Raw genomic sequence first — 22,552 nt, forward strand, 5'->3', positions numbered from 1 at the left:
AGTTTCGCGATTCGCCCTGTAATTCGTTCCTCGTTGTTAACCTATTCATCAATAACCAAAATGGTCGCGGTTGTTCGATAGTATCCAATAGTTCGTACCGGAACTTACGTGTCCTGTTAAGTAAATCTGATGCAGAACAATAATTACGTTTCTATGTTGTTTAGAATGAAATTCGGACTAACCTTTAGAAATTTTAGAAAAAAAATAGGCGAAACCAAAGTGTTTTCTGAGAGGTTTCAGAATTTTATACTTTACGTCATTCGTTCATTTTTAAGAACAATTTCACAATTATTTCAAATAATTATGCAATAATCTCTTTTTGACGTATTATTTCAGATAATGTCATTCTAAAAGCGGTCGCAGAAAATAAGTATGAAATTTAATAACGTATTATTTGAAATGATATGTCAAACAAAATCATTTCAGTGACCGTACCTGTTGAACATTCATAGGGAAAATATAATAACATATATTCCATAAGAAAATACAATCAAGCATCTACAAAATTCAGCGTAAAGCAGTGTCATTCGTCAACCACGATGACTGATCATCGATTATCAATTTATTTATACTGTAAATCGCGGTAGTTAATGATCGATCGCACTACATTTTCCCCAAACGCTATTGACGATGAAGTAGAATCGTTTCTGTGGTGATTCTTCGAGGTGGGCGATGTCAGGCGCGTATTTAGGCTGGTTCAGTCTATATTTAAATCAGTTCACCGTGGGGCCACCGCACGCGAAACCTCGCGAGACGTTCGCATCGATTTGGACGCTTTATCGTCTTGACGTCCCGACGTTCGAGAAGGTTCCCGTAGTTCAAGTTGAAGCGAGTTCCATTTTCCGGTTTTTCTTTCGGTCGAGTGCCAGGAAATGGTGGGGTGAAAAGGTGCGCGTCGATCGACGTTCGACGAATCGATATCGACAAGGTGAGCTCATCGATTTAGTGACGAAAACATATGTGTGTGTGGGTGTGTGCGAGAGTTCAAAGCAGATTGGCCATGTATTTTTTTAGTGACGTTAACGTTGCTCAACTGCAATCATAAGTTCCCGATGAATTTCGAAAACCTCCGTGGATTAGTCCCGTTCGAAATAACGTAAATTTTATTAACGTTTGTATACGATGCACCTATGAAGGAAAAATGGAATTTCGACGAACCACGGTTGCGTTCCCTTCTGAATTTATCATGAAGTCAAAAATCTGCTTTGGACGTTCGCGGGAATTAGAGAAGCAGATTGCGCGGCTCAAATCGGCGGCGATTCCCCGAAATGGAATGACAATTCGAGGATTAAACGTTTCTATAGAAAAAAAAAATGCATCGATTCTCTGTATTCATGTTTGGGTTTATTCTGTATTATCTTACGTAACATTGAAGCCTGAAATAACAAATGTCGAGGTTCTGTATTATACTGAAGAATATCTGAACAGCGATGGGGAAAAAAAACCATTTTGAGAATTGCAGCTCGTAAATCCTATTGAACGATTTTCCAAGCGGTGCTTTTCTATACTGTGGTATCACTGCCAGGCCGATCGTATCACGTTCTTTTACCCCATCAACTATGAAATCATACATGGACTTTGAAAAAAGATTCTCAACTTGTATCGAAGAAATGTTAAAATTTAAGATTTGCACTTTAATCCTGCAGCTTCGAAAATCGAGGTTACAACTTTGTTTCGTAAATTTATGGCAATTTGAAACGCTCGTTGTATTTTTTTAGACTTACATTTTTTAGACTTACTTATGAAAAGAAAAATTAAATTACATTGCAATGTCTACAGTTTAATGCTTCTTCGATAAAAGTAGAAAAAGAAAGTAGTTATCAAAGTTCATATTTGATCCTCAAAATGGAGGATTTAAAACAATTTGAAATCGCATAGTAGGATTTGAAAGGTGAGTGAAACCTTCAAGCTTCAACATTCCTCATCGGCTCTCGTTCTACAGCTATTTTCTCCCAAAATTCGGAGCGTCAGTAATCGTTATTTTTATCGAGGTCTCCATTTAAAAAAAAATGAAAGAACTATCCAGTGAGTGGAAATTAAAAATATTTTCCGTATCTCTAGCACAGAAAGCATCGCTTTTGGCGAACGATCGAATGATGACACAGCATTCGTAGGTTAACAACCGTACGCCGGATTAAACGTACACCAATTCCGCAACTGCAATATTTGTTAATGATGTTCGTCCATCTGTCAACTTCAAACACTGTTACGATCGGATTCGCGATTATTTACGTTCGAATCTCGATACGGGAGGGTCACGTACACTGTCGATTCAGCCATTTACCAGCACTCTTTCGTCGATTCTTTCCCTCCCCAATTTCCAAAAGCTTTCGAGGCCCGGGTAAAAATCCGCAGGGAACAAATTTCGAACACAGACAGAATCATTCCGAACACTCGTCGAGATTTATCGAAAGGTGTCAGAACGCCCTCGCCAATTGCCATCGACGGCTTCGAGCTTTTACGCCCCCGCCGAGGTCGGGGCTGTCACTGTTACGCTTTTTAACATTGCGTACAAGAATTTCTCGATGAAAGAGTTCAGAAGAATATTAAATTACGAAAAATTCGAATTTTTAGAATTACATGTAATATCTAAAATGTTTAAAATTATAGATTATATGCAGTACTTGAAAAGTACTGTAAAAAAGTTTTCATACGTGTGCTCTGTGGACACATGTTACGGTTTTACATTACTTATTTCATTGCATGCATTGTATACATTGTAGAGAGACATTCACATTCGAATTAAAAACATTTCCTTCTTCCTTTTATTTTACTTCATTATTCATCTACTGTGACGACAACACCAAAATAAAATATAACCCCCGTAACGAGCAGAATAAAAAATCAAGATTTAATAAATGAGGTCATTTTACAATCCACTCCGATAAATATCTGCTGAAATAATTCCTGCTACCAGCAAGAATTAACTCGTTCGTTTGGCGCTACCTTTTCTTGACCTCGTATACACTACTATCCTTTTATTAAATTCTGAAGATGGCGTGGAAACGGAAAACCTTCGCGCCGGTTAATACCTACGAGAATGGTGCATTTGAATTCATGTACAAGGACATCGCGCTGTTCGAATGCTGGTTTCCCAGCGCATACATGGACTCGTCGAGTTATCGTTCGTGCAAACGCCTCCTACCTTCGCGGAACGAATTTCCACGGGATGCTGATTTTTCCCAACGATGGAGAATTCGAAGCTCCCGCGTTTCTGCTGGCTAGCTAATTATTTTCAATTCCGCAGTCGTTGAAAACTAGTTCCGTGCATGGCACGCGCGCATTGCGCCGAGTTAATTGGGATAACATTCCTGTTTTCGTCCTCTTGTTCTTGTCCGTGCTGACATCGCTAATTCCAATTTCCGCGAGGCGCAACAATTTACCCGCCATAACTGCGATAACCGTAAGAAACGCTCGACGGAAATACCCCCGTGAGCTTCTAAGGCGGCAACGTTGGCGAGAATCCTCTCGCCCTTTTCGGTTCGTGGGTCGTTCATTTCAAACGAGCCACGCGTCTACGTCCTCCAATTGGCGCGAAAAATGGTTACATCGTGATTTTTTCGTGAATTAACAAGAAAATGAATGTTGTTTAAGCTTGACAATTAAATTCTATTTTCTATTTTTTTCTATTTTATTTTGTATGTAGATTGTGCATCTATTTTTCTATTATCTCCGGCTGAATTGCAGACTGACAGATTAATACTAAAAATCATATTTTTTAATTTGGATTTCCATCTTCATATTTAATAGAATCTCGTTTTATTTGAATTCCCCATCTGCTTCTAATATTCCCATCACTATTTATATAATATTCTATAAGCTCAACCACTCTTACCAATTAATAATAACCATCATAAATGGAAAACCGCGGATATAAATAAAACCATAAGAGAGTCCACCAATCAAACAAATTTCAACTGCTCTATACTACCAAAGAACCACATACATACATCCTTCATTTGATATTCCAAATTTTGTATCCAGAACTACAACCCTTTCGATTCGAGTGCCGTTCTTTCAGTACCTTGCACAAACGTTTCCGCGTTCCCTCTGCCGCCACTTTTCCCCAATTTTCCCAATTTTCCCAATTTTCCAAACCACGAGGAATCATGATATTCATAATCTCGGCTGGCCATGGAGGAGCTTGAAACTCCATGGAGGGTGGTTTGACCTACGAACCCGATATTCAATTTCTGTACGAGCCACGAGTGGTTAGAACGCCGTATTTCCGGATCGAGAGATCGCTGTCCGGCAGGCGAACTCGATTCTCGTGTTTGAATCGAGCCTAATCCGAGTATTTCGTGGCTGGAAACCGGAGAACGGCGTAAAAAGGAGAACCGAGTTTATGGTCTTGAGCACATCGGCCACCTGTTTTCAACCGAATATTCCTACTGCACGAAAGGGTAGTAAAGTAATTTTGTCCTGTTTTCTTTTCTTTTTTTTTTATTATGAATGTAAAATCACATAAGCTCTCAATGCGTGATTTTGAAATTGTTGCCATTACAGTAAAAAATTCCAAATTCCTTTTTATTATTACTATAAATTCGTATAAAAGCCGAAGCGCGCTTGTGCTTGTTAACATTGTCATCGTTATAAAAGTTTCGCTGCGCATTTTGGATATAGTAGTAAAAATAACCAGTAATAACCGTCGTGTATCGATATCCCCATCCCTATAGCGCCATTGATCCTGAACTTTTTAGTGAAAAATTCCTGCAACTATTGTATCAAATATTCAAAATTCAATTTCACTTGGAATTTTTCACGCGCTCGAATTCGATGAACGATTGCATTCTTCTCTAATTTTAACACTTCTACCGTGATCGATAATTAATACTTATGAACGTCACCACGGTTGTTCGCAAAGGCTCCCTCATTTACCACGACACGAAACATAGCTCCTCTGGGCGAGCAGTTAATAACGGCTCGATCGAAGCGGGATATTGTATTTTCTCATATTTTTCATTGGACAGGTTCGCAGTTACCTTGTTAAGTCGTTAAGATAAAATGAAAGGTATGGTAATTAACGAGGCATGTGATACGTTTCAGCGTCATAGTTGGCAGCGAACGAACTTTGAAGGATGGGAAATCGTTAGAAAGAAGCGCGGCGAAACATGACCTGATACGGAGCGCCAATTTTCACAACCTTTCAATCGTCTGTGCGCAATTTCTCGGGCGATTGTCGCGCGACAAGATGCACACGCGAGGACAGAGTATAAAAATAGTCCTTTGACGTCAACCACATTCACTATAGGCCCGTTTGCCGTTCCCTACGTCCTTAAAACGAACATGTCTGGCTCGGTCTTTCAGATTTGTTTACAAGCGAAATTCACCGCGCGACCCGTCTCTTCTCTGCGCCATTTTCGCCTCGTTAAACTACCGCTGCACTTTAAATTTCGAAAATGAACGCAATTAATAAGCTTAGTAGTTAATAAACGCGGTAGTAGCCTCATTGTAGCCACCCGTCGTAAAATGGTATCAAAAGAGAGTTTAAAATTATGTTCGCGTTCCAGAGGACTTCGTATGGATCGAATCAAAAGAATTTTTCTTTTTGCAGTGGGAGTGCAGTGGGAGTAGGTATGAAATGAATGCAGTTTCCGTTGCAAAGGGCGGGGCCAGAATAAAATTACTTTGTATTACTATCCCTTAGTTGTAGATTCTTTTCAGGGAAACAGTCTTGAAGGGAAAATTACAATGCTGTTACGAAGTAACTCGAAGTGAACGGGGATTTTGAATTAACACGAAATAAATAGGAATTTTACATTGACTCGGAATAAAGGACAATATTACAACGTGATAATGCGGAATGAATAGAAACTTGTAACGGAACAACTATATTACATTTAATTAAGATCACATTTAAACAAATTATTACACCATATCAGGCAGTCAAATTATTTATTTTCTTCCTGTAAAGGATGCAATACAATATCAGATACCCGAGTCCTTGGACATATGACACCAAGCAGTAAGTGCAGTGAGTTTAGGAACCATAATTTTCGCAACTCCGTTCCGTTTCAGTGCCCACGACCTACACTTATTACCATCGTCATTACCAGCATTACTATCGCTATCATTACCGCGACATTCGCCATTGTCGCTCCCCTAATCTACGCGGCAGCAAGACGAGCTTCTAGACAATGATGGAGACACGCGATCGATGGGCGAGCCCTTGTCGCGAGGCCGTGGTTCACGGGCACGCACAGACACACAAGGGATGCATGCAAAACGTCCAGGAAATTTGGCCGCGTTTCACGCGAGCGTAAAAGCTCGATCGCTAATTTATTTAAGCGACTAACCAAACGTGAAAACAAATATTCGGGGTCCGAATGTTTCCGTTGGGAAATAGACGAATTTTGTATTCCAATTATGTAAAATATATATAGAAATAAGAGAAAACATAAACATGGTGTACTTCTTCTTTCAAGTTTGAAAATGCGAGGGGATTTTAAAGGAGGATTAATTTAATTGCACATAAAATATATGACTACATATTCGATAGGTAAATATGTATATTATTTCTGAATTATTTGCTCTGAATTCGTTTGTTTGGTGTCCCGATAGTATTAAAATATTTTTATAAATATTCTGTACTCTTTTCTATGGTGTTCAAACCCCATTTTCCCCCAAATATCTGCGAGGATTTTCTCCGAGGCACTTTTTCATGGAAATTCCAAAATCATACCTCTCGTAACGAGTGCGCCGAAGTTTCCGCGAATCCCCGTCCCCATTTCGCCGTAAACTGCGTGCCTGTTCGTCCGTTCGCTCGCATGATGCACGATCGGAGACGTCGTTTAAACGGCACGGCGGGAAGAAAACTCTCGGTCTCTTTATGGAGTGCTTTCGTTTCCGCGCTGCGGGTTCCTTTATGCGGCAATAAACAGAACCGGACAGCGTTTTCCGAAATACTCGATCATTATTAGCATAAGACAGAGACGGTTCTAAAGTTCCACGAGGAATAAAATTGCGCACGGTCAGTCGAATAGTCAAACAAAGCATCTCTTGAGCGGATAAAGGAGAAGCAGCTGAATCAATAGCGTTTCTCTTTGCAGTTTGCAAGGGACGCGAAGTGGTTCCCTATTGGATTACTTCAGCCATTTGCTTGATGCTTCGTCTTCGATCAGGGCGAGGACTAACTTGTACTCCCCCGATTCCGTTGTTCTTGGTTGATCAAAGTATGGAAGTTGCGATGAACTCGAGACACGAAGACTGTGATGACGCTGTGTCGAACAATATAGCTAGATAAGAGGATATGATAAATGCAATGAGTCATTTCGTAGCTCATAAAAGAAAAATGTGTGCCAAGTTTCAAGTCTATATCTCGACGCTGTGTAATTAAAGAACAAAAATCTAAAATCACGTTTTCGTACAATTTAGTATTTTATAATAAAATTTTTAGGACAAATCTGAGATATTTCGAACCAAAAGTTTCTATCCTATAATGACACGATCATTGTTTTAACAATTGGCCCTGGTAATAATTACTTCAACTCTTATCGAAAATTAATTCGTAGCGACTCAAATCCATAGAAATGTTTCGAATTTTTATGAAACGTTTGAAAAACTATCCAAACTATGAATGATTTATTGAACACGCTAGCGTGACATGGAATAATGATGCAGCATCGAATAAAAGGAACGGGAACGTCGGATCTCGAAATGGACAAAATTGAACGCCACGGGCAGGGTCTGTAGTTCAAGTACTCAATTTGGAATCAAGTGCCCATCCACAAACGTTCGAACTTTAACAAGGAAGAACAGCGAACTGTGGAGCTGCGCGAACGCTCCCGCGAATAACATAGCAATTAACTTGGAATTTTTCGAATACGACGGCGAGCTACGAAGAATGTACTAAGCGCAATGCGGGTGCAATAGGTAGCCGTTAATTTAAACTTTCGAGAGTTCGCTGGGTTGTTCGAGAAAAAACTTCGAATTCGAAGAGTGCAAGAAGACTTCGTATGCATGAATTTCTAAAGGCAGTTTCATATGTGATCTTGAAATTCCTAACATCTAAGACTCAGTCTCAAGATTCGAAAGACAGAATAATTTCGAGTTCCCATTTATCGCCTCAAATGATTCATTGTCATTGTACCGATTACTGTATCGATTATTTACGACATCGAATGAAAATCGTAATTATTACAAATATGACGCAAATAACGTACGGTTTGCACGGTGTCGATCAACGGACGTCGGAAAATTCACGCACCGATTAATAACGTGCATCGCTGGAATTATTATTATCTGCAGGATCAGTGAATATCGAAACGAGTGCCATTAATTTACCCCCGGTTGCAAAGGTTTGCCTTTGTTTCTCCGATAATCCGACCGAATTACGATATATCTCTCCCGCAGTGAAATTATGTAATATTACCTCGGCCCTAATAACTGAAAAATTCTCGCTGGAAGTGCGCGAACGCATATTCCCAGAGAACAGTCATTACCGGCGAACACAATTTTCCATATCGCAAGCGAAAATCCGTAATTACGTTTAAAAAGTCTGCGCCGCTTCCTGCTTCCTTTTTTGTACGTATTACGGAAAGGAAAAAAGATGCTTTGAAGAATGTATCACGGAAAATTTTGAACTGGATGCAGCGTGGAATTTTAATACGGCTCGAGCACAAAATATATGGAGATGTGATTCGGGTAAAATATACATATATATGTGCGTTGCACGTAAAAATACAGTATTGAAATGCTTAATTTAATTTCCTTAATTTTTTTTTGAAACTCTATGGAAACCTACGAAAATAATCTGCAGTTTGTTTTATTGTTGAATGACTTGATTTCGATTCTTGGATACTGTGTAGGGAACGACACTGATATTGATCCGTTAATTTTCCGACTTTGTATGTGACCCAATCATTTACGCCTAAAGGCTTTGACTCTGTCTTTGATATTGGCTCATGAACATTCTGACTCTGATCGTATCTTTGATCTTTTGAAGACTTTGACCCCAACACGACACTTCATTGAAATCACTTTGTCTGTACACTTTGACCCCTCTTTGATTTTTCAATACTTTGTTATAAAAGCGACGTATACGCGTAGTTTATGGCTTTGTGTATGAAGCCTGTTTGTAGAGATACCATGAAACTAGGAAAATTTTGATAACGTTGCAAACCCTGAAAATTTGATGGACTGAACAATTGATTCCAATGAGTTGACAATAAACTACATGAATTATACGACATCGTTAGATAGACAATAAATTAACTGCATTCACTATTTTAAATACAATGTATGTTCTATACAAATATTTAAAAATGTAGTGTGCGAATGCAAATAAGACTTTGATGAATGTCTTCTTGGATACACAAAAGACATATTCTTTATAAATTCAATTAAGTATATTTCTAGAAATTTAAACAAACAACGAATGGGTATCAAAACAATAAAGCTTCATAGAATTATTATTTCGGTTAATCAACGTTCCACTGTATTTTCGAATAGAAAACAGTGGGAAATGGAAACGTGTATTCTGAATCGTTCTATTCCCTATTTATGTAGAGCTCCGAGCTAAAGTAACTTTAAACAGACCCTGCAATTCCTAGTGCCGTGAAAAATAGTGCAGAAAATGAAAGACGTTTCTGATAGAAAAATCTGTACACTTTATTACACACTTGATACGCCTGTACACTTGATTTCAAAAGTATAATATTTGGAGAAAGAATGTAATAAAAATCAGTTATGAATATACTTCCTCTAAATCTGTAAGATTTTTAACAACTGATAAACCCAATGCATACAGATGCTAAAGAGAATTTGTATAAACATTAATCTCTATTTGTTTTTATTATGAATTAACTGTCAGTAGTTAAATAACATTCATTGCAGAAGTTGAACTAATTCCACTGAGATCTGTACTCAAACGTTCCATGCATTCTCTCGGTGGCCGTTTGTGAATGCTTTATGATGTCCCATGAATCATTTAGTTCATTTGTATCAGCTCCTTCCGCGAGGGTACGTCAACTTCCAACACGACGTAAAAACAGCCATAACTCGGAGACAAGCTCTGATACGACCAACGTTTGTACGAACTTTTTTTTATTAGTTTGCGTGTTTCGTATACCCTTGAAGTTATGACGATACTTTGTGAAACGCCTTGAATATAAAAAATAGCGACAGGCGTATAACATGAACAAGCATTCCATACGCAAAAGTAAATTGAAAAACCTGTTGTATGGTCTTTTGATACTCCGTTTCGTTAACGAGAAAATCGATTCTGGGTATTCATCGGACACGCGTGAGATTCAGGACAATTCAGCTAACATGTCTGACCATAATTCATTTTCTCCGCTTGTGTTGGCGTTTGCTAACATCGACGATGGGGTCGTGGTATCTGTTTTCCGTCAATCGTCGAACAAGTTGGAGCAAGTTGAAACAGGCGATACCGTATCGTCGTTAATCTTTCCAAACGTTAACGCAAGCGGAATTAACGAGGAACGGTCAGACGCATTAGGCGAGTAACAATGAATCCCAGGGGTCCTCGACGAATATTCCAAGTGAATCTTCTTGTAAACCGAACATTGGGTTAGAAGCCTTTATTTCATATTTTCTTCTATATACTTGTTTACTGGGAATCACTTTGCATAAGCGTTAATCCGTGCAAGAGGTGATGTAAGTAGAATTAGTTAGCATTGGTCAGACACGGTATCTAAGTCGTAGTGGAAAGCACATATTTTCATCAAATTCTTGAAGTCGACTTTCTTGTCGAAGGAATATGTTATAAAGAAATCTCATTCTGCATTTTGGACTCTTTTTTTTATATACAAATTAACTTACATAAGATTGTAACTCATTTTCTAAAAATAATTTTAGAGTTCAACTTACACAAATTCTAACATCTTCCTTGTCATTGAGTTTTACAGAATACAAAATAACACGAATTAAACAAAAGTATCTCAATTACTCATCATTTTCTTATCATTTAAGTAGTAAAGTTTAATCAACAACAACAACAAAATAAAAGTCTATGACTGTCATCCAGCGAAAAATCTACCTAATCTAATGAGCAGCTGTTAAAGTTAGTTAATAGGATCGAATGATACTTATCATTCGCGACAATTACCCGAAAGTACGAGAAATCTCTCCAGTGCGTTCATTGACGTACTTAATATGGCCCGAGGCGTCGCGACGACCCAAACGAGGGAAGAAACTCGTGGCTCGGTGAAAGAGTCAATTGAATGAATTTCGCCGGTCGCGGATCATTACGGTTTCCGGGCCCTCCCCGAGAACACCGCCTTTAATGAAGGTTGACACAGATTTTCAACGAGCCGAAGGGTGACCGGGGGTGTTCTGTATCCGATAAAAATCGCGCGCCGTTGAAACGCCTGTCGGTGTTTCCTCATCTTGACCTTCTTTCTCGAGCCCGAATCAATCCTCCTGGTATTTTTCTCCCAAGTATAGGAAACCTGGGCACTGCCAACTTTTCTGTTAAATAAACGCCAGCTGCTCCCCTTGAACCGAAACAAAACACTTCCATCAGTCCCCGTCGAACAAATATTTCGATGAAAACTTCGACATTAACAATTGATGAACCCAATGCATACAATGCTAAACAGAAATCATATAAACATTAATCTATATTTGTTTTTATTTTGAGTAATTATCATTCAACTAGCAACTACCATACAATCATTCTTCTTTTTCATGACTGCTTCGAGAAGAGATGTAGTTCGATGTAAAAAATTTCTGTTCTATTTTTATTAGGAAAAAAATAATACCGTAAGACTGGTTAATGAAGTTTTAAAATAGGTGTATAAATAATTTAGTTTGTTCGACCATGGATGCTGTTTTATTGCAATTAAATGTGTCTAAAATCGAAGTCTGAGTCTTCAATTTTTTTTCCTATGTGAAAAAATATAAACATGTTTCCTATCCCATAGCGACACCGAATGAACAGTATTATTTAGTTTCTCTGTTAAATGCTCAGTCATTTAGTTCAAGCTTTGCTACTACTGTCACCACCAGTTTCTAGCACTCGAAGTCAGGACTGAAAGTTGCCTATGTCTCGACCCATTGGATTCACGAAAACTTCGACCAGGAACGTTCGATACGTTCCCGAATACATTGCTCCCTTCCCGACTAAAGTTCACCGAGGAAAATAAAATTTCGACAGTATCGCTTCATTTAATTTCTGACGAGAGCGCGGAACGTGTTTCCCGCGAAGTTCCAATAATCGACGACGCGAACATTTTCCTAGTGGTTCCCTTCCTAACATAATTTCTCGTTTTGTTTCACGCACGAGAGCGCTTTCCACCCCCGCACAGGAGAAGTAGACGTTCCGAAACTACCGCGAACAGTATCACGGCCAACTTTCCACTTATCGCCAAGAAATCGAAAATTCCTTTCGGTTCGAAGAATACCCGGGTCTTCCCGAAGAAATTTCGAAAAAGTTTCGCTTTTATTAGGCGACCGAGCTCCATCATGTTGCGGCTTATTGTGTTCGTTAAAAACTCAGATTCGAAACGAGCGAACTTTCGCGCAGCTCGTTACTTCCCCTTGGTTCCATTCAATTTAGGGGTCACCCCGTTTGCCACTTATTTCTTGACTGTTTTCAATTTACGACCAACGAAAGTTGGCTCAATTCATTTAATTTCGTTTAGGCACTGCAAGGACGTAGCTAAGTTTGACGAATCCTCAGCTAGAAGTCATGTAGGAAGTCTTACATTTATTGAAATAAATCTTAATTTAATGCTAAGTAGAAGGTGACACATTTTAATAATATAATTGAGTATTTCATTTGGGGGAGGGGGTGGCTGAAATAGCGTAGCTAAGTTTGAAGTCTCATTTTTATTGTAATAATTCTTAATTCGATATAAAGTAGAAAGTGAGACCTCTTAATAATGTGAGTATCTCACTTGCGATTTCTTTAGAAGCATCCCAAATATTGTAACTCCAATAATTCCACATGTTCTGTACGGATGAATTTCGTAGTGTCCCGTTCTCGACGAATCCGCGCCGTCTGACTCGTGACGGAGCAGTTTAATGATCGTCCTCATTCGATTAAAGCGTTTTACGGCTTTGTTTGCAATCGAAGTCTTTGCCATCGTCTGCATTTATACTGAAAGACAGCAAGTGCCCCGCGGGACATTTAAAACTTTTGTTTTTTATCATTATTGCATTGTTCCGACTCGTGCGTGAATAAAAATGTGACGACGTAAAATCTACGAATTCATCTGAGAAGTGTACAGACGAAGGTAGCCACTAAAAAGTTTTTAGAGAGAGCTAACGTAAGAATTTTTCCCGTTTAATTTAGAAAAGTAAAACGTACGTATTTTCTGGAGCAGTTTCTAACCCAACATGGCGTGAGAAAATTTAATTTCGCTTAACACGACATTTCGTTTTGAAGAATAATTAATCCCTGAGGGATTAGCACGATCTTTCAATTACACGAAGTTCTTCAATGGAGTGTTTCATTACTAAATTACACGCGCACGAAATAATTACAATTAGGGTACATGGGCAGTGGTCCTTTATACGCGGCACGCATTAACAATACGAATTAGCCACGAGATAATGTGACTAATGAGGCGACGTTTCAACCAACAAAGAAACTGTTTCACAAAGACAAGAATTCTATAATATTTTGTTTCGTATCTACGTTCAAATTCTAACTTAATGAAATAAATTTCGTCAACAAAATTTGAATTTTCTTCTTACTCATCCTATTTATAAATTTCCGAAAAAACGAGCAAAACAGGAGTTTTCCTAATACCGTTAGCATTAGGTGTCATATCCAAGAGGAAATTTACGTAGAGGAGGCTTTAATTATCTTAAGCAGTATAGAACTAGTTGATCACTAAATGTCAACGCTTTAAAGTTTGAAGGTTCCGTAGGATAACAACGTTAGCGTAATTCAATTAAGCCATAAAGTACGAAAGCATAGGAGCTGATAGCCTTCACGCTATACCGAAGTCTTCCTTAATTAGTAACATTTTCCCAGATATTCGAGACATTCAACTCGTGATCCTTTCCAAGAAACATCCTTCTACCTTCCCCCACCTAACGTAGATCCGCCTTACAGCCAATCAGATATAAGAATGATTCGCAGCTTTCACCCACGTCTGAACTTTAGTCACGACCACTGTATGGAGTCACAGTCAGTCTCGTGCAAGCTTATGGAGGTCTTGGTTCGAATCTATCAAAGTCTCATTCGTAACCTACCACGTGTAAAGTAAGTTTAAATATTTGAAATTCAATCTGGATTTATTTAAAAATATTGTCAGCACCCCTGTGCACAATAATTGCACTCGAAGCGAACAATTATCACGAACAGAATCGGCTACATAAATTCAAGGTTGGAGTTTAAAGGTAACGAGTTCTAATTGATTAAAATCACAGTGAAGTAATGAAATTTGAAAAATAGAATTTGTATTTATATGGAAACTATATTTGCATTAAATGTAATCTTTATAACGAAACATTTACAATATTTTAAGCTTCATAGGAGTGTCTAAGCATGACTAATTGCACTTTACGAATTTTAACACTGAGACCAGCTGTGGCTCTTTTCTAAGGGATGATACAAAAAATTGAATACCGCAGTGGGGGTATTTTTTGGTCGTTATATTTATTCGTGTGCAACGATGTAAGTGCATCGCGCGTTTGCATCTGTTTTTCAAACGGAACCATGCATTTTCGCACGTGAAGAGATTCCTCTCGTTATTCTGTGTATTAAAAAGGTATTAAGGTATGCTCATAGGAAGTGGAATGCTTTACGAGATATTCCATATTTCGTATTTGAAATACTTTATCCAAGTCTTTAACGCGTTTCAGCGTTACAGTGTAAACATTTCCTTACTGAATGCATTATATTTTTCGTTGAAGCTTTAAATCGTGTAGCTGTTACACTCGAACAATTAATTCTGATTTTAATCAATGTCTATTTTTGCTCTGGAATGAATTTCGCTTGATACATTGTTCTCTTTTTTACTACAAAGTAATTTAACATTACGTGGCAAAATTTATATAAGTACAATAAATTCGATACGATTATTAGATTAAATATGGGGACTGTTAATATAGAAATTAATAATGTTAAATGTAGAAGTTATAATTAAATTCACACATTCACTAGTTGAGTGTGTAAGATAGGTTCGAATTGGTCAAAATGTACTTCTAGAATGCATACCTAATGATTGGTCCACACGTGGTACAGGGTTAAAGGAAGTTTCAAGAAGAAAATCGCAACATGTAGATTCCTTTGTGAATAGACCCAAACACCAGGCAAAGGGCAAACAAGCAGAGCCAACGGGTGGGCACGTAATCACTCGAAATCCTGTCCGATCATTCTCGACGATCAAACCGTTCCCGTGAATCACGATTGACGCTAGTAAAATCGCACGGACGCCGATTTCACTCAAGTAGGACCGCAAAGCGAACGTGACGAGTGCTCGCAGCCCCTTAAATTCGGAAATCAGAAAAATCCACGAACCGGGAAATCACGTACTATCTGTCCACAAAGTTCTCCTCTCTTCTACCTCGGCGAGTCCTCGTTCGAAACGACACGACTCGATGATTGAAACACGCGCACGACGTTGCAATCGTGGCTGACTGACCGTCTGAGGTCAAAGAGGAGTTTTCAGAAGCGTTAAGTCCTATGATAACAGACAACAATAATGCGTGTTATATTTTACTTTAAACGAATTTTTTGTATAAGAATGGATATTGTTTCAAGGAAGGTAAAAATCGTAGCTGTTTCTGATTGAATATTAGGTTTTGGAAATGATTGCAACGAATGGAAAAACATTGTAGCACATTTTTTTTTTTAAATTTGTATTCGTTGAACCTGTACGTGTATTACTACAGTAACCTCTCACTTGAATTTTTCTGAGTCCTTTTTTGGTACGAGTATATTAAAATGCAAAAATAAAAATATGTAATCTAAAACAATATACAAAGATGAAATTATATTAAAATTGAATATGAAAATACAGGTACAAATCTGCCAGAAAATATAAATCTTTTGGTATTACATACAAAATGAAACTCCCTTTAAGTAAGAAAATCGTATTTTTAGTTTTACACAGTATTACACCCGAGGGGTTTCGCCAACAATTGAAAGAACGTACAATGTATTAATAAAACATAACGAAACATTCCACTCTAGAACTGAAAATACATCCAGTGTATTCGAGGCTTTTTGCTGTTCACGGAAAAACAATTCCCGCAATATAGATCGATCAACAAGGAAAACGGAAACGGTTAAAAACTGCATCTGGGAGAAACACTCGCAGCTTTCGGTTTTATCTTTGAAACTGCGATACGTATACCCGGTGGACAGTTAAAACAAGAATCGATATTGATTCTGGGCTCGTTGCGCTCGAGGGAATTGCGAGGCGGAGTAACATTAAGCGAGGGAATGCAGTAATGGTAGATGGTGAATATCAATTTCCATTGCAAAGTTTCAATTGTTCGCGACACGGTGCTTCCTCGCTGTGGATCCTTTCGCTGGCGAGAACAATTCAAGGGTAACTTTACGCCAAACAAACTATAACTTTCGTGATGACTTCGCGCTTTTATACGTATTTGTCGCTCGCGGTTGCGTTGTAAAATATTTATTGTTACGCGCCAGTAAACGCTACTTCGGAAAGTGAGTCAATTTTGTCATCAAACGATCGTCGTTCTACGATTCCAAGGTTTTTACGCGATATGGAAATTGCGAATAAAAGTAGAAACGTTGTGGGTAATTCGAAGGGTTGTGCAGGATAGGAATTATTAATTTTCGAAGATTATGTGTTTTCTTGTAGTAACTAGTTAATATATTTTTCAGATTACTCTCGGGTTCTTGAAATGGATCAAAGGTTCTCCACCGTTTTACTCGTCGTCGTCAGTTGGATGATAATTCTGTCAGCAAATTATGGAGCTTCGCATCCCATCAAAATAGGTGAGTAATGAATATTTATTTTCATTAATATTCCAGGAAACTGAACTTCCTTTGTGTTGGTTTCTCAAGAAAAATTATCTTAATTCGTTGATTAAAATCTGCATTAACTACATCAATTGTAATCAATATTAATTGCAGTTATTACATATACAACACCTCTCGAACTCTATATTCGTTACATCCATTGAATCCTAAAATCACATTCACCGGAATTTCACATTTATCACGTTTAATAAAATACGCATCCATTACATTTATTAAACTCCAAATAATAACACGAATCGAAATCCAAATAACATACGATATATATGGAACATATTTTATTTACCGCCCAAAAAATTGAATACCAAGGAACTCGAACACGCGATATCCACAATATATTTTCAGCAAACATGTTTTATTTATGTCTCATTAATACAGTGAAAGATAAAATATCCAATAAAATCCAATTAAATTCTCCAGCGGAAAAATTACAAAACGAGAAAACGATTGAATCGAACAAATAGTACAGCGCGGTCGTGGATAAAAATACTACGGACCGGTTAATACGCGCAGAATGAATTTCCATCGTAAAATGGAGTATAAGAATGTCGCAAATCAAGCATCCCCCGTGTTACTGGGCACGGATGTTAATAAAACAAAACCCAGGAGGAAACACGAGTCAACGTTCTCCGACGGTGAAGAAACAATGCGACTTACTTTTTGCGCTCGGCAACGACGAGATACGAATACACTTTTACAATAACTATTCCCAGCGGTGCGCGCGAGCACGCGTCTCCTGAAGCCAGCCCGACAGAAAAGAAATGAATATCCGCGATGGTATCCAGTGGGAGGACAGATGCACCATGAAACTAATGAAGCCTCACTTTCAGCCTGGTATTGATTTTTTTATTTAGGTATTATTCGGAAGCGCGAAAGAAACATTTTGTTTGTTCTTGGAAGATAGCATGGGTTATGTAAATAAATTAAATTTGGTTCATTTTAGTCTGAAAACTAGGAGTGTACATTATTTCATTCTAAAAGTAGCGGAACAAAATAATGCGCGGAATAAATTGAACGTACAAGTTTTCGTTAACTTGATAATTCAGAGTTATTAATAACAATACAGGTGCAATCGTTCGAGTGAATATAAAACAAGAGTAATTAACTAAGAAATTTTGCATATGTATATACATTTTCGTAAATAATGTGCACTTCAATAATTGTGAAAATTATAATATGTTGAGATTTTGAACTGTCAAACTCGTGCATACCGATTTCAATGAAGTTTGTGTTTAATCAAAAATCATGCAGCTGCCCTAACGCCCCTTTACAATCATCTGCTTTCACGATAGTAAAACTCGCCTTGCATAAAGTATTTTAGGAAGCAGCACAGGCCTGTCAGAGTACCATATTCATCCCCGACGGAAAATATTCCGTCCTTTTACGTCGAATCGAGGTAATTCGTCAGACGGAACGCGTCCGATAGCGCCGTGGAGCGTAAATTGCATGTATCTCGACGTTGGCTATACACCAGTCGAGGAACACCGGCAGTGTTTGGCAGCACTTTAGTGCCGTATTACACGACTGCTCTCACCAAGTCACGTACCTAGCCGCGGGTTACCGAAGAAGTACGCGTTTGTCATAGCCCCGGCTTAGCAGAAACTCCCCTTATGAAAATGCCCAAATATTTAGAGAGGAACGGATGGGTTTCATAAGAGGTCTGTTCCAGCGTATGCAGTGCCTGCATTTACCATGATATGTACACACCGGCTGCACACATTCCTACCTATACCCATGGACGCGAATGGGACGCAGACTGGATACCCGGTTGAGTAGCCCTTGCTGGAAAATTCCGCGAAATACATGCTTTGGTGCGCCTGAAACGTTTGTCCAAAGCGTTCGACCTCCTCTTGCATCATCTTCCAAATACATGGAAAGAATTAATCAAATTTCAGCATCGTGTCTATTGTAAGCAGTTACACTTCTGACACGCGGCATTCCACGCATCCACTTTTTCTTTTTCCTCCACTCGCAGCAACCTCCACGTGGTGAGACCTGGTAATCAGTATTACTCGCGACGAACGATTGTTCGAACGAAGTAATAGCGAGCTAATGGCTGCGAACTTGTAATAAGATCTTTAAATATAAAAAGTGGGTGCGTGGAATACCGCGCGTTAGAAGTGCAAATGCTTAGACACAATTCTGAAATTTTATCACTCGTAATCCCTTGCATCTCGTTCTTAATATTTGGAAAGAATGAATAAAATTTGACGACTGTGTCTAAGAAGTTACATAACGCGCGGCATTCCATGCACCAACCTTTTTAATTTTAGACCTGCGTAGAATTTGTAATCTTTGAACTCAGCCTCCTAGAATTATTTTAATTGTAATAAACGTGTCACAGATAATTACATTTTGACAGATGCGTAGCGATGGAAGATAATGAAAAGTTATCCAGCCATTCATCACTGTCTCCTTAAAATTACGACAGCGACCCGAACATGTTTGACGCTGCGTCCCCTTAAATTATCATTTGCATGATCCCCGGTTGATTAGGTAATTAATTTGCACATTTTTCAACTCTTTAACCGTAATACGACGCCAAGATAAATAGTTCGTGCTCGGGGGCGCAGATTCGTGCAACCGTTTCAGCTCCTTGCTCCGTCGAGTGAGGATTCCCTATGGCTGACTATAAACGGACCATTCTACTGCGCGAAGTCGAATCCTGTTCATTGATACACCGCCCACTGGTATGACTTCGGTACCAATAATGATATATTCCCCAGACATGTATGCACCTTAGTAACAATTTATTTTACAATTCCAGTTTATGTATGCACTCCAAAAGAAAGGTAATTTTAACGAGGAATATGTTACGTTTTAAGCCTATCTTCGTTCGACTAATGAAGAGGGGTATTATTTATATATACTTAAAATGATTTGTTTGCTGAGTAATATCAACAAATCGTTTCTTTTCTTGTTATGTGTAATGAAAGAATGAAACAGAAATATCGTGCATCACACAAATGTATATAACAAAAATGAAAATGACACAAGAGTGTATGAACTTACATGAAAGAATATCAATAAAATTATAGTTAGGCAAAATGGGGGTCGAATAATACCTAAAGGAGCAATAAATTTATTTAAATTACCTCTTCCAAATAATTTCGAGTTTACATCATTAATAACAAATCATATAAACATGAGAATGAACCTGACAGTAATTTGTATCTCGAATAAAGCAACCAGTAGAAGCACCAGTTGTATCTAGTACGTATTTAAATAATGGATTGCGACTGCTTTTACGTCTGAAATAATTTCACCATTATTCTAGACTGTTAGCGAATAGTGTCGGATATAATCCAGACATTCAAACAATGGCACGCATAAAGGACGGTAAACTACAACTGAATGAGACACATAAACGTCCATTGAAGGCCTGTTTCCACGATTTTACGAGCTCTTGTCGGAGGGGGCAGCACGCGACTCGCCCTTCCCAGCAAAGCCGTTGTTGTTCACGAGAATTCCTGGTCATTCGAAGGGTTTAAGCAACCCTCGCGGGCGATTCGCTGAAATTTCCAACGTTACCCAGCCCCGTCGCGACAGTAAATAAGGATCATATTCGCGTACGACATGTCACGAGTATAAAATTCTGTGTTTCGCATTCTCTGTTCCATCGGACAGTTTTATTTACCGAGCTGTAAACTCCGTCGAACGTTTGCGAAACGATTTTGTTGCAAAATCCGAGGTACTATATAGTAGCACTCTTCAAACAATTGTAGGTTCGAAACAAAGGAGACGGATTAGTTTAGAAAATGTTATACGCAAAGGATGATATTGTTTAACTTGATGAAATGGAATGAAAATTGCGATGGTGATATTTTATAGATAGTGGCAATGTATCGCAAGATTAAATTTCGGTGTTACGGTTTTCAATAGTATCTCCGATAGTAATATCGAAACACTGTATGTATTAGAATCAAAGAAAAAGGAAGGGAAGGTTTGTGGTAGGAGATTACTTTTGTGTATTTTCGCATGTGTGCAGTATAGGTGTAAATTGAGGAATGTCACAAGCTTTAGACATTCGTGGTGTATTGCTATTATTTCCGTAACAAGTTTAAATAATACACATTTCAATAAAATTATTAGTATCATTACTGTTGCGCCAAATATTATATGAATAAATCTCAAACAATTTCAAGAAATTTCATATAACGATTTGACACGAGAATATCAATTTCAAAGGTCGATGTATCGATACTATCGGAACACGTCTCAGAGCCATCACCAACGATACGTGTAACGACTCGTGCGTCCCGTTACCCAACAGAGGCAACGTCGTCCGACAAATCTTATCGAAAGGTGATACACCTTATCGTAAAAATGATTACTAGCGCTATAACACTTCTGTTCTCAAGCTGAGCTCGTGCAGAGTATCTTTCCAAATGGTCGTTGAACAGCCATACGGGCTTCGAGCTGTCGTTCATCAAACCTGCAGCAGAACAGATTTCACGACAACAGCCGCGATAGTAAAGTTGTTTAGTAACGATACGGGGTCAGACGTCCACAGGGGATCGTCGATTTTCTACGCTCGAGCAGCTTCGCGGCTTCCTACGACCGGAAGAGTGGGGTAACGGAACAGGTAACGACTTCCTTTGCCCACCCCCTCCCGGAACACGCTACTCTTTTCAATCGCGGCATGCCATCGCGAAAATGCCCTCCTCCGAGTAAGTGATTACATCCCTTTCAGACGCGTAACAGGATCGGGCATGCGTGCGCGTCCATTCACCGGGAACGGGACCGGGAGACGCCTTTTCATCGCCGTTTCCCCGTAGAAAAACCATTCCCTCCTTCGACCCGCAGGGAACTTCTGATAACGTTATTAGAAGTTGTCCCTCGATCGACCCGAACCTCCGAGGAAACGACTTTTGTGCTACCGTCATCAGGGGGTCACTTTGTGCTACCAGGGGTTAGATTGTGACAAATGGTGTTTCCGGATGTCCACCCCTTTCTAGCCCCACAGAAATAGCTTCCTCTTTGTGCAGACTCGAGCCTTTAGGCTGCATTCTACTACAGTAGATACCTTGAGCTCTGGCTTTATTTTTTGTTAACGTCTATGGTACAATTATACTTATTTAAAGCACTTTGCACTTATTTTAATTTATCTAGGGCCTCTGTACTGGTCTATATATTTAATTTCCTTTTTATTCGCTAGCTTAGATCTACTCCATTTAATTTTATTTCGTGTCCCCATACTAGTATAATTATTTCATGTCTGTGCGTCACTATTTTATTTCAGTGCCACTTTTTTTACCATAGAAATCTGTTTATTCCATCTTTATTTAATGTCATTGTTCGAGTATATTTACTTCATTCTTACTAAACGCTTATAAATTACTCTGTTTTATTCTCATTTTACACCTCTCTTGAAACTCTACTTCATCTATTTTTATTTGACGTCCTTCTGCAACTCTGCTTTATTTTCATTTAAGGCCTTTGTTGCACTGGGCAACTTCTTTTATTTTCATTTCCCTTCATCGTGTTACAATATTTACTCTACTTTTAATTAGTCCTTCTACCCTACTCTATTTATTTCATCATTATTTGACAACCCTCCCCCTATATTTTCTCTTCGTCTAAAATAATTAATCATCCCCCTTAAATTCAAAGAATACTCCC

At 38.6% G+C, this 22,552-nt stretch overlaps 1 protein-coding gene and 1 long non-coding RNA gene across 4 annotated transcripts in view; both read left to right on the forward strand.

Moving 5' to 3' along the window:
- The first annotated feature begins 726 nt into the window (after positions 1 to 726).
- LOC128875807 (glutamate receptor ionotropic, kainate 1-like) overlaps positions 727 to 22,552 on the forward strand; it is a 69,041-nt gene continuing 47,215 nt past the window's right edge. For all 3 annotated transcript variants that reach the window (XR_008456888.1, XM_054121707.1, XM_054121719.1), the window contains exons 1-2: positions 727 to 928; positions 16,775 to 16,888. Coding sequence is in view for 2 of the 3 variants with exons in the window: in XM_054121707.1 (XP_053977682.1) it covers positions 16,795 to 16,888 (94 nt within the window). In the remaining variant the exon portion in view is untranslated. The remainder of the gene's footprint in view (positions 929 to 16,774; positions 16,889 to 22,552) is intronic.
- LOC128875821 (uncharacterized) lies at positions 19,297 to 19,916 on the forward strand. Its single transcript, XR_008456890.1, has 3 exons — positions 19,297 to 19,426; positions 19,504 to 19,620; positions 19,698 to 19,916. It is a non-coding gene; the product is annotated as an uncharacterized LOC128875821 (long non-coding RNA).

This window comes from Hylaeus volcanicus, chromosome 1, assembly GCF_026283585.1.
Source record: "Hylaeus volcanicus isolate JK05 chromosome 1, UHH_iyHylVolc1.0_haploid, whole genome shotgun sequence".
Classification (NCBI taxonomy): Eukaryota; Metazoa; Arthropoda; class Insecta; order Hymenoptera; family Colletidae; genus Hylaeus; species Hylaeus volcanicus.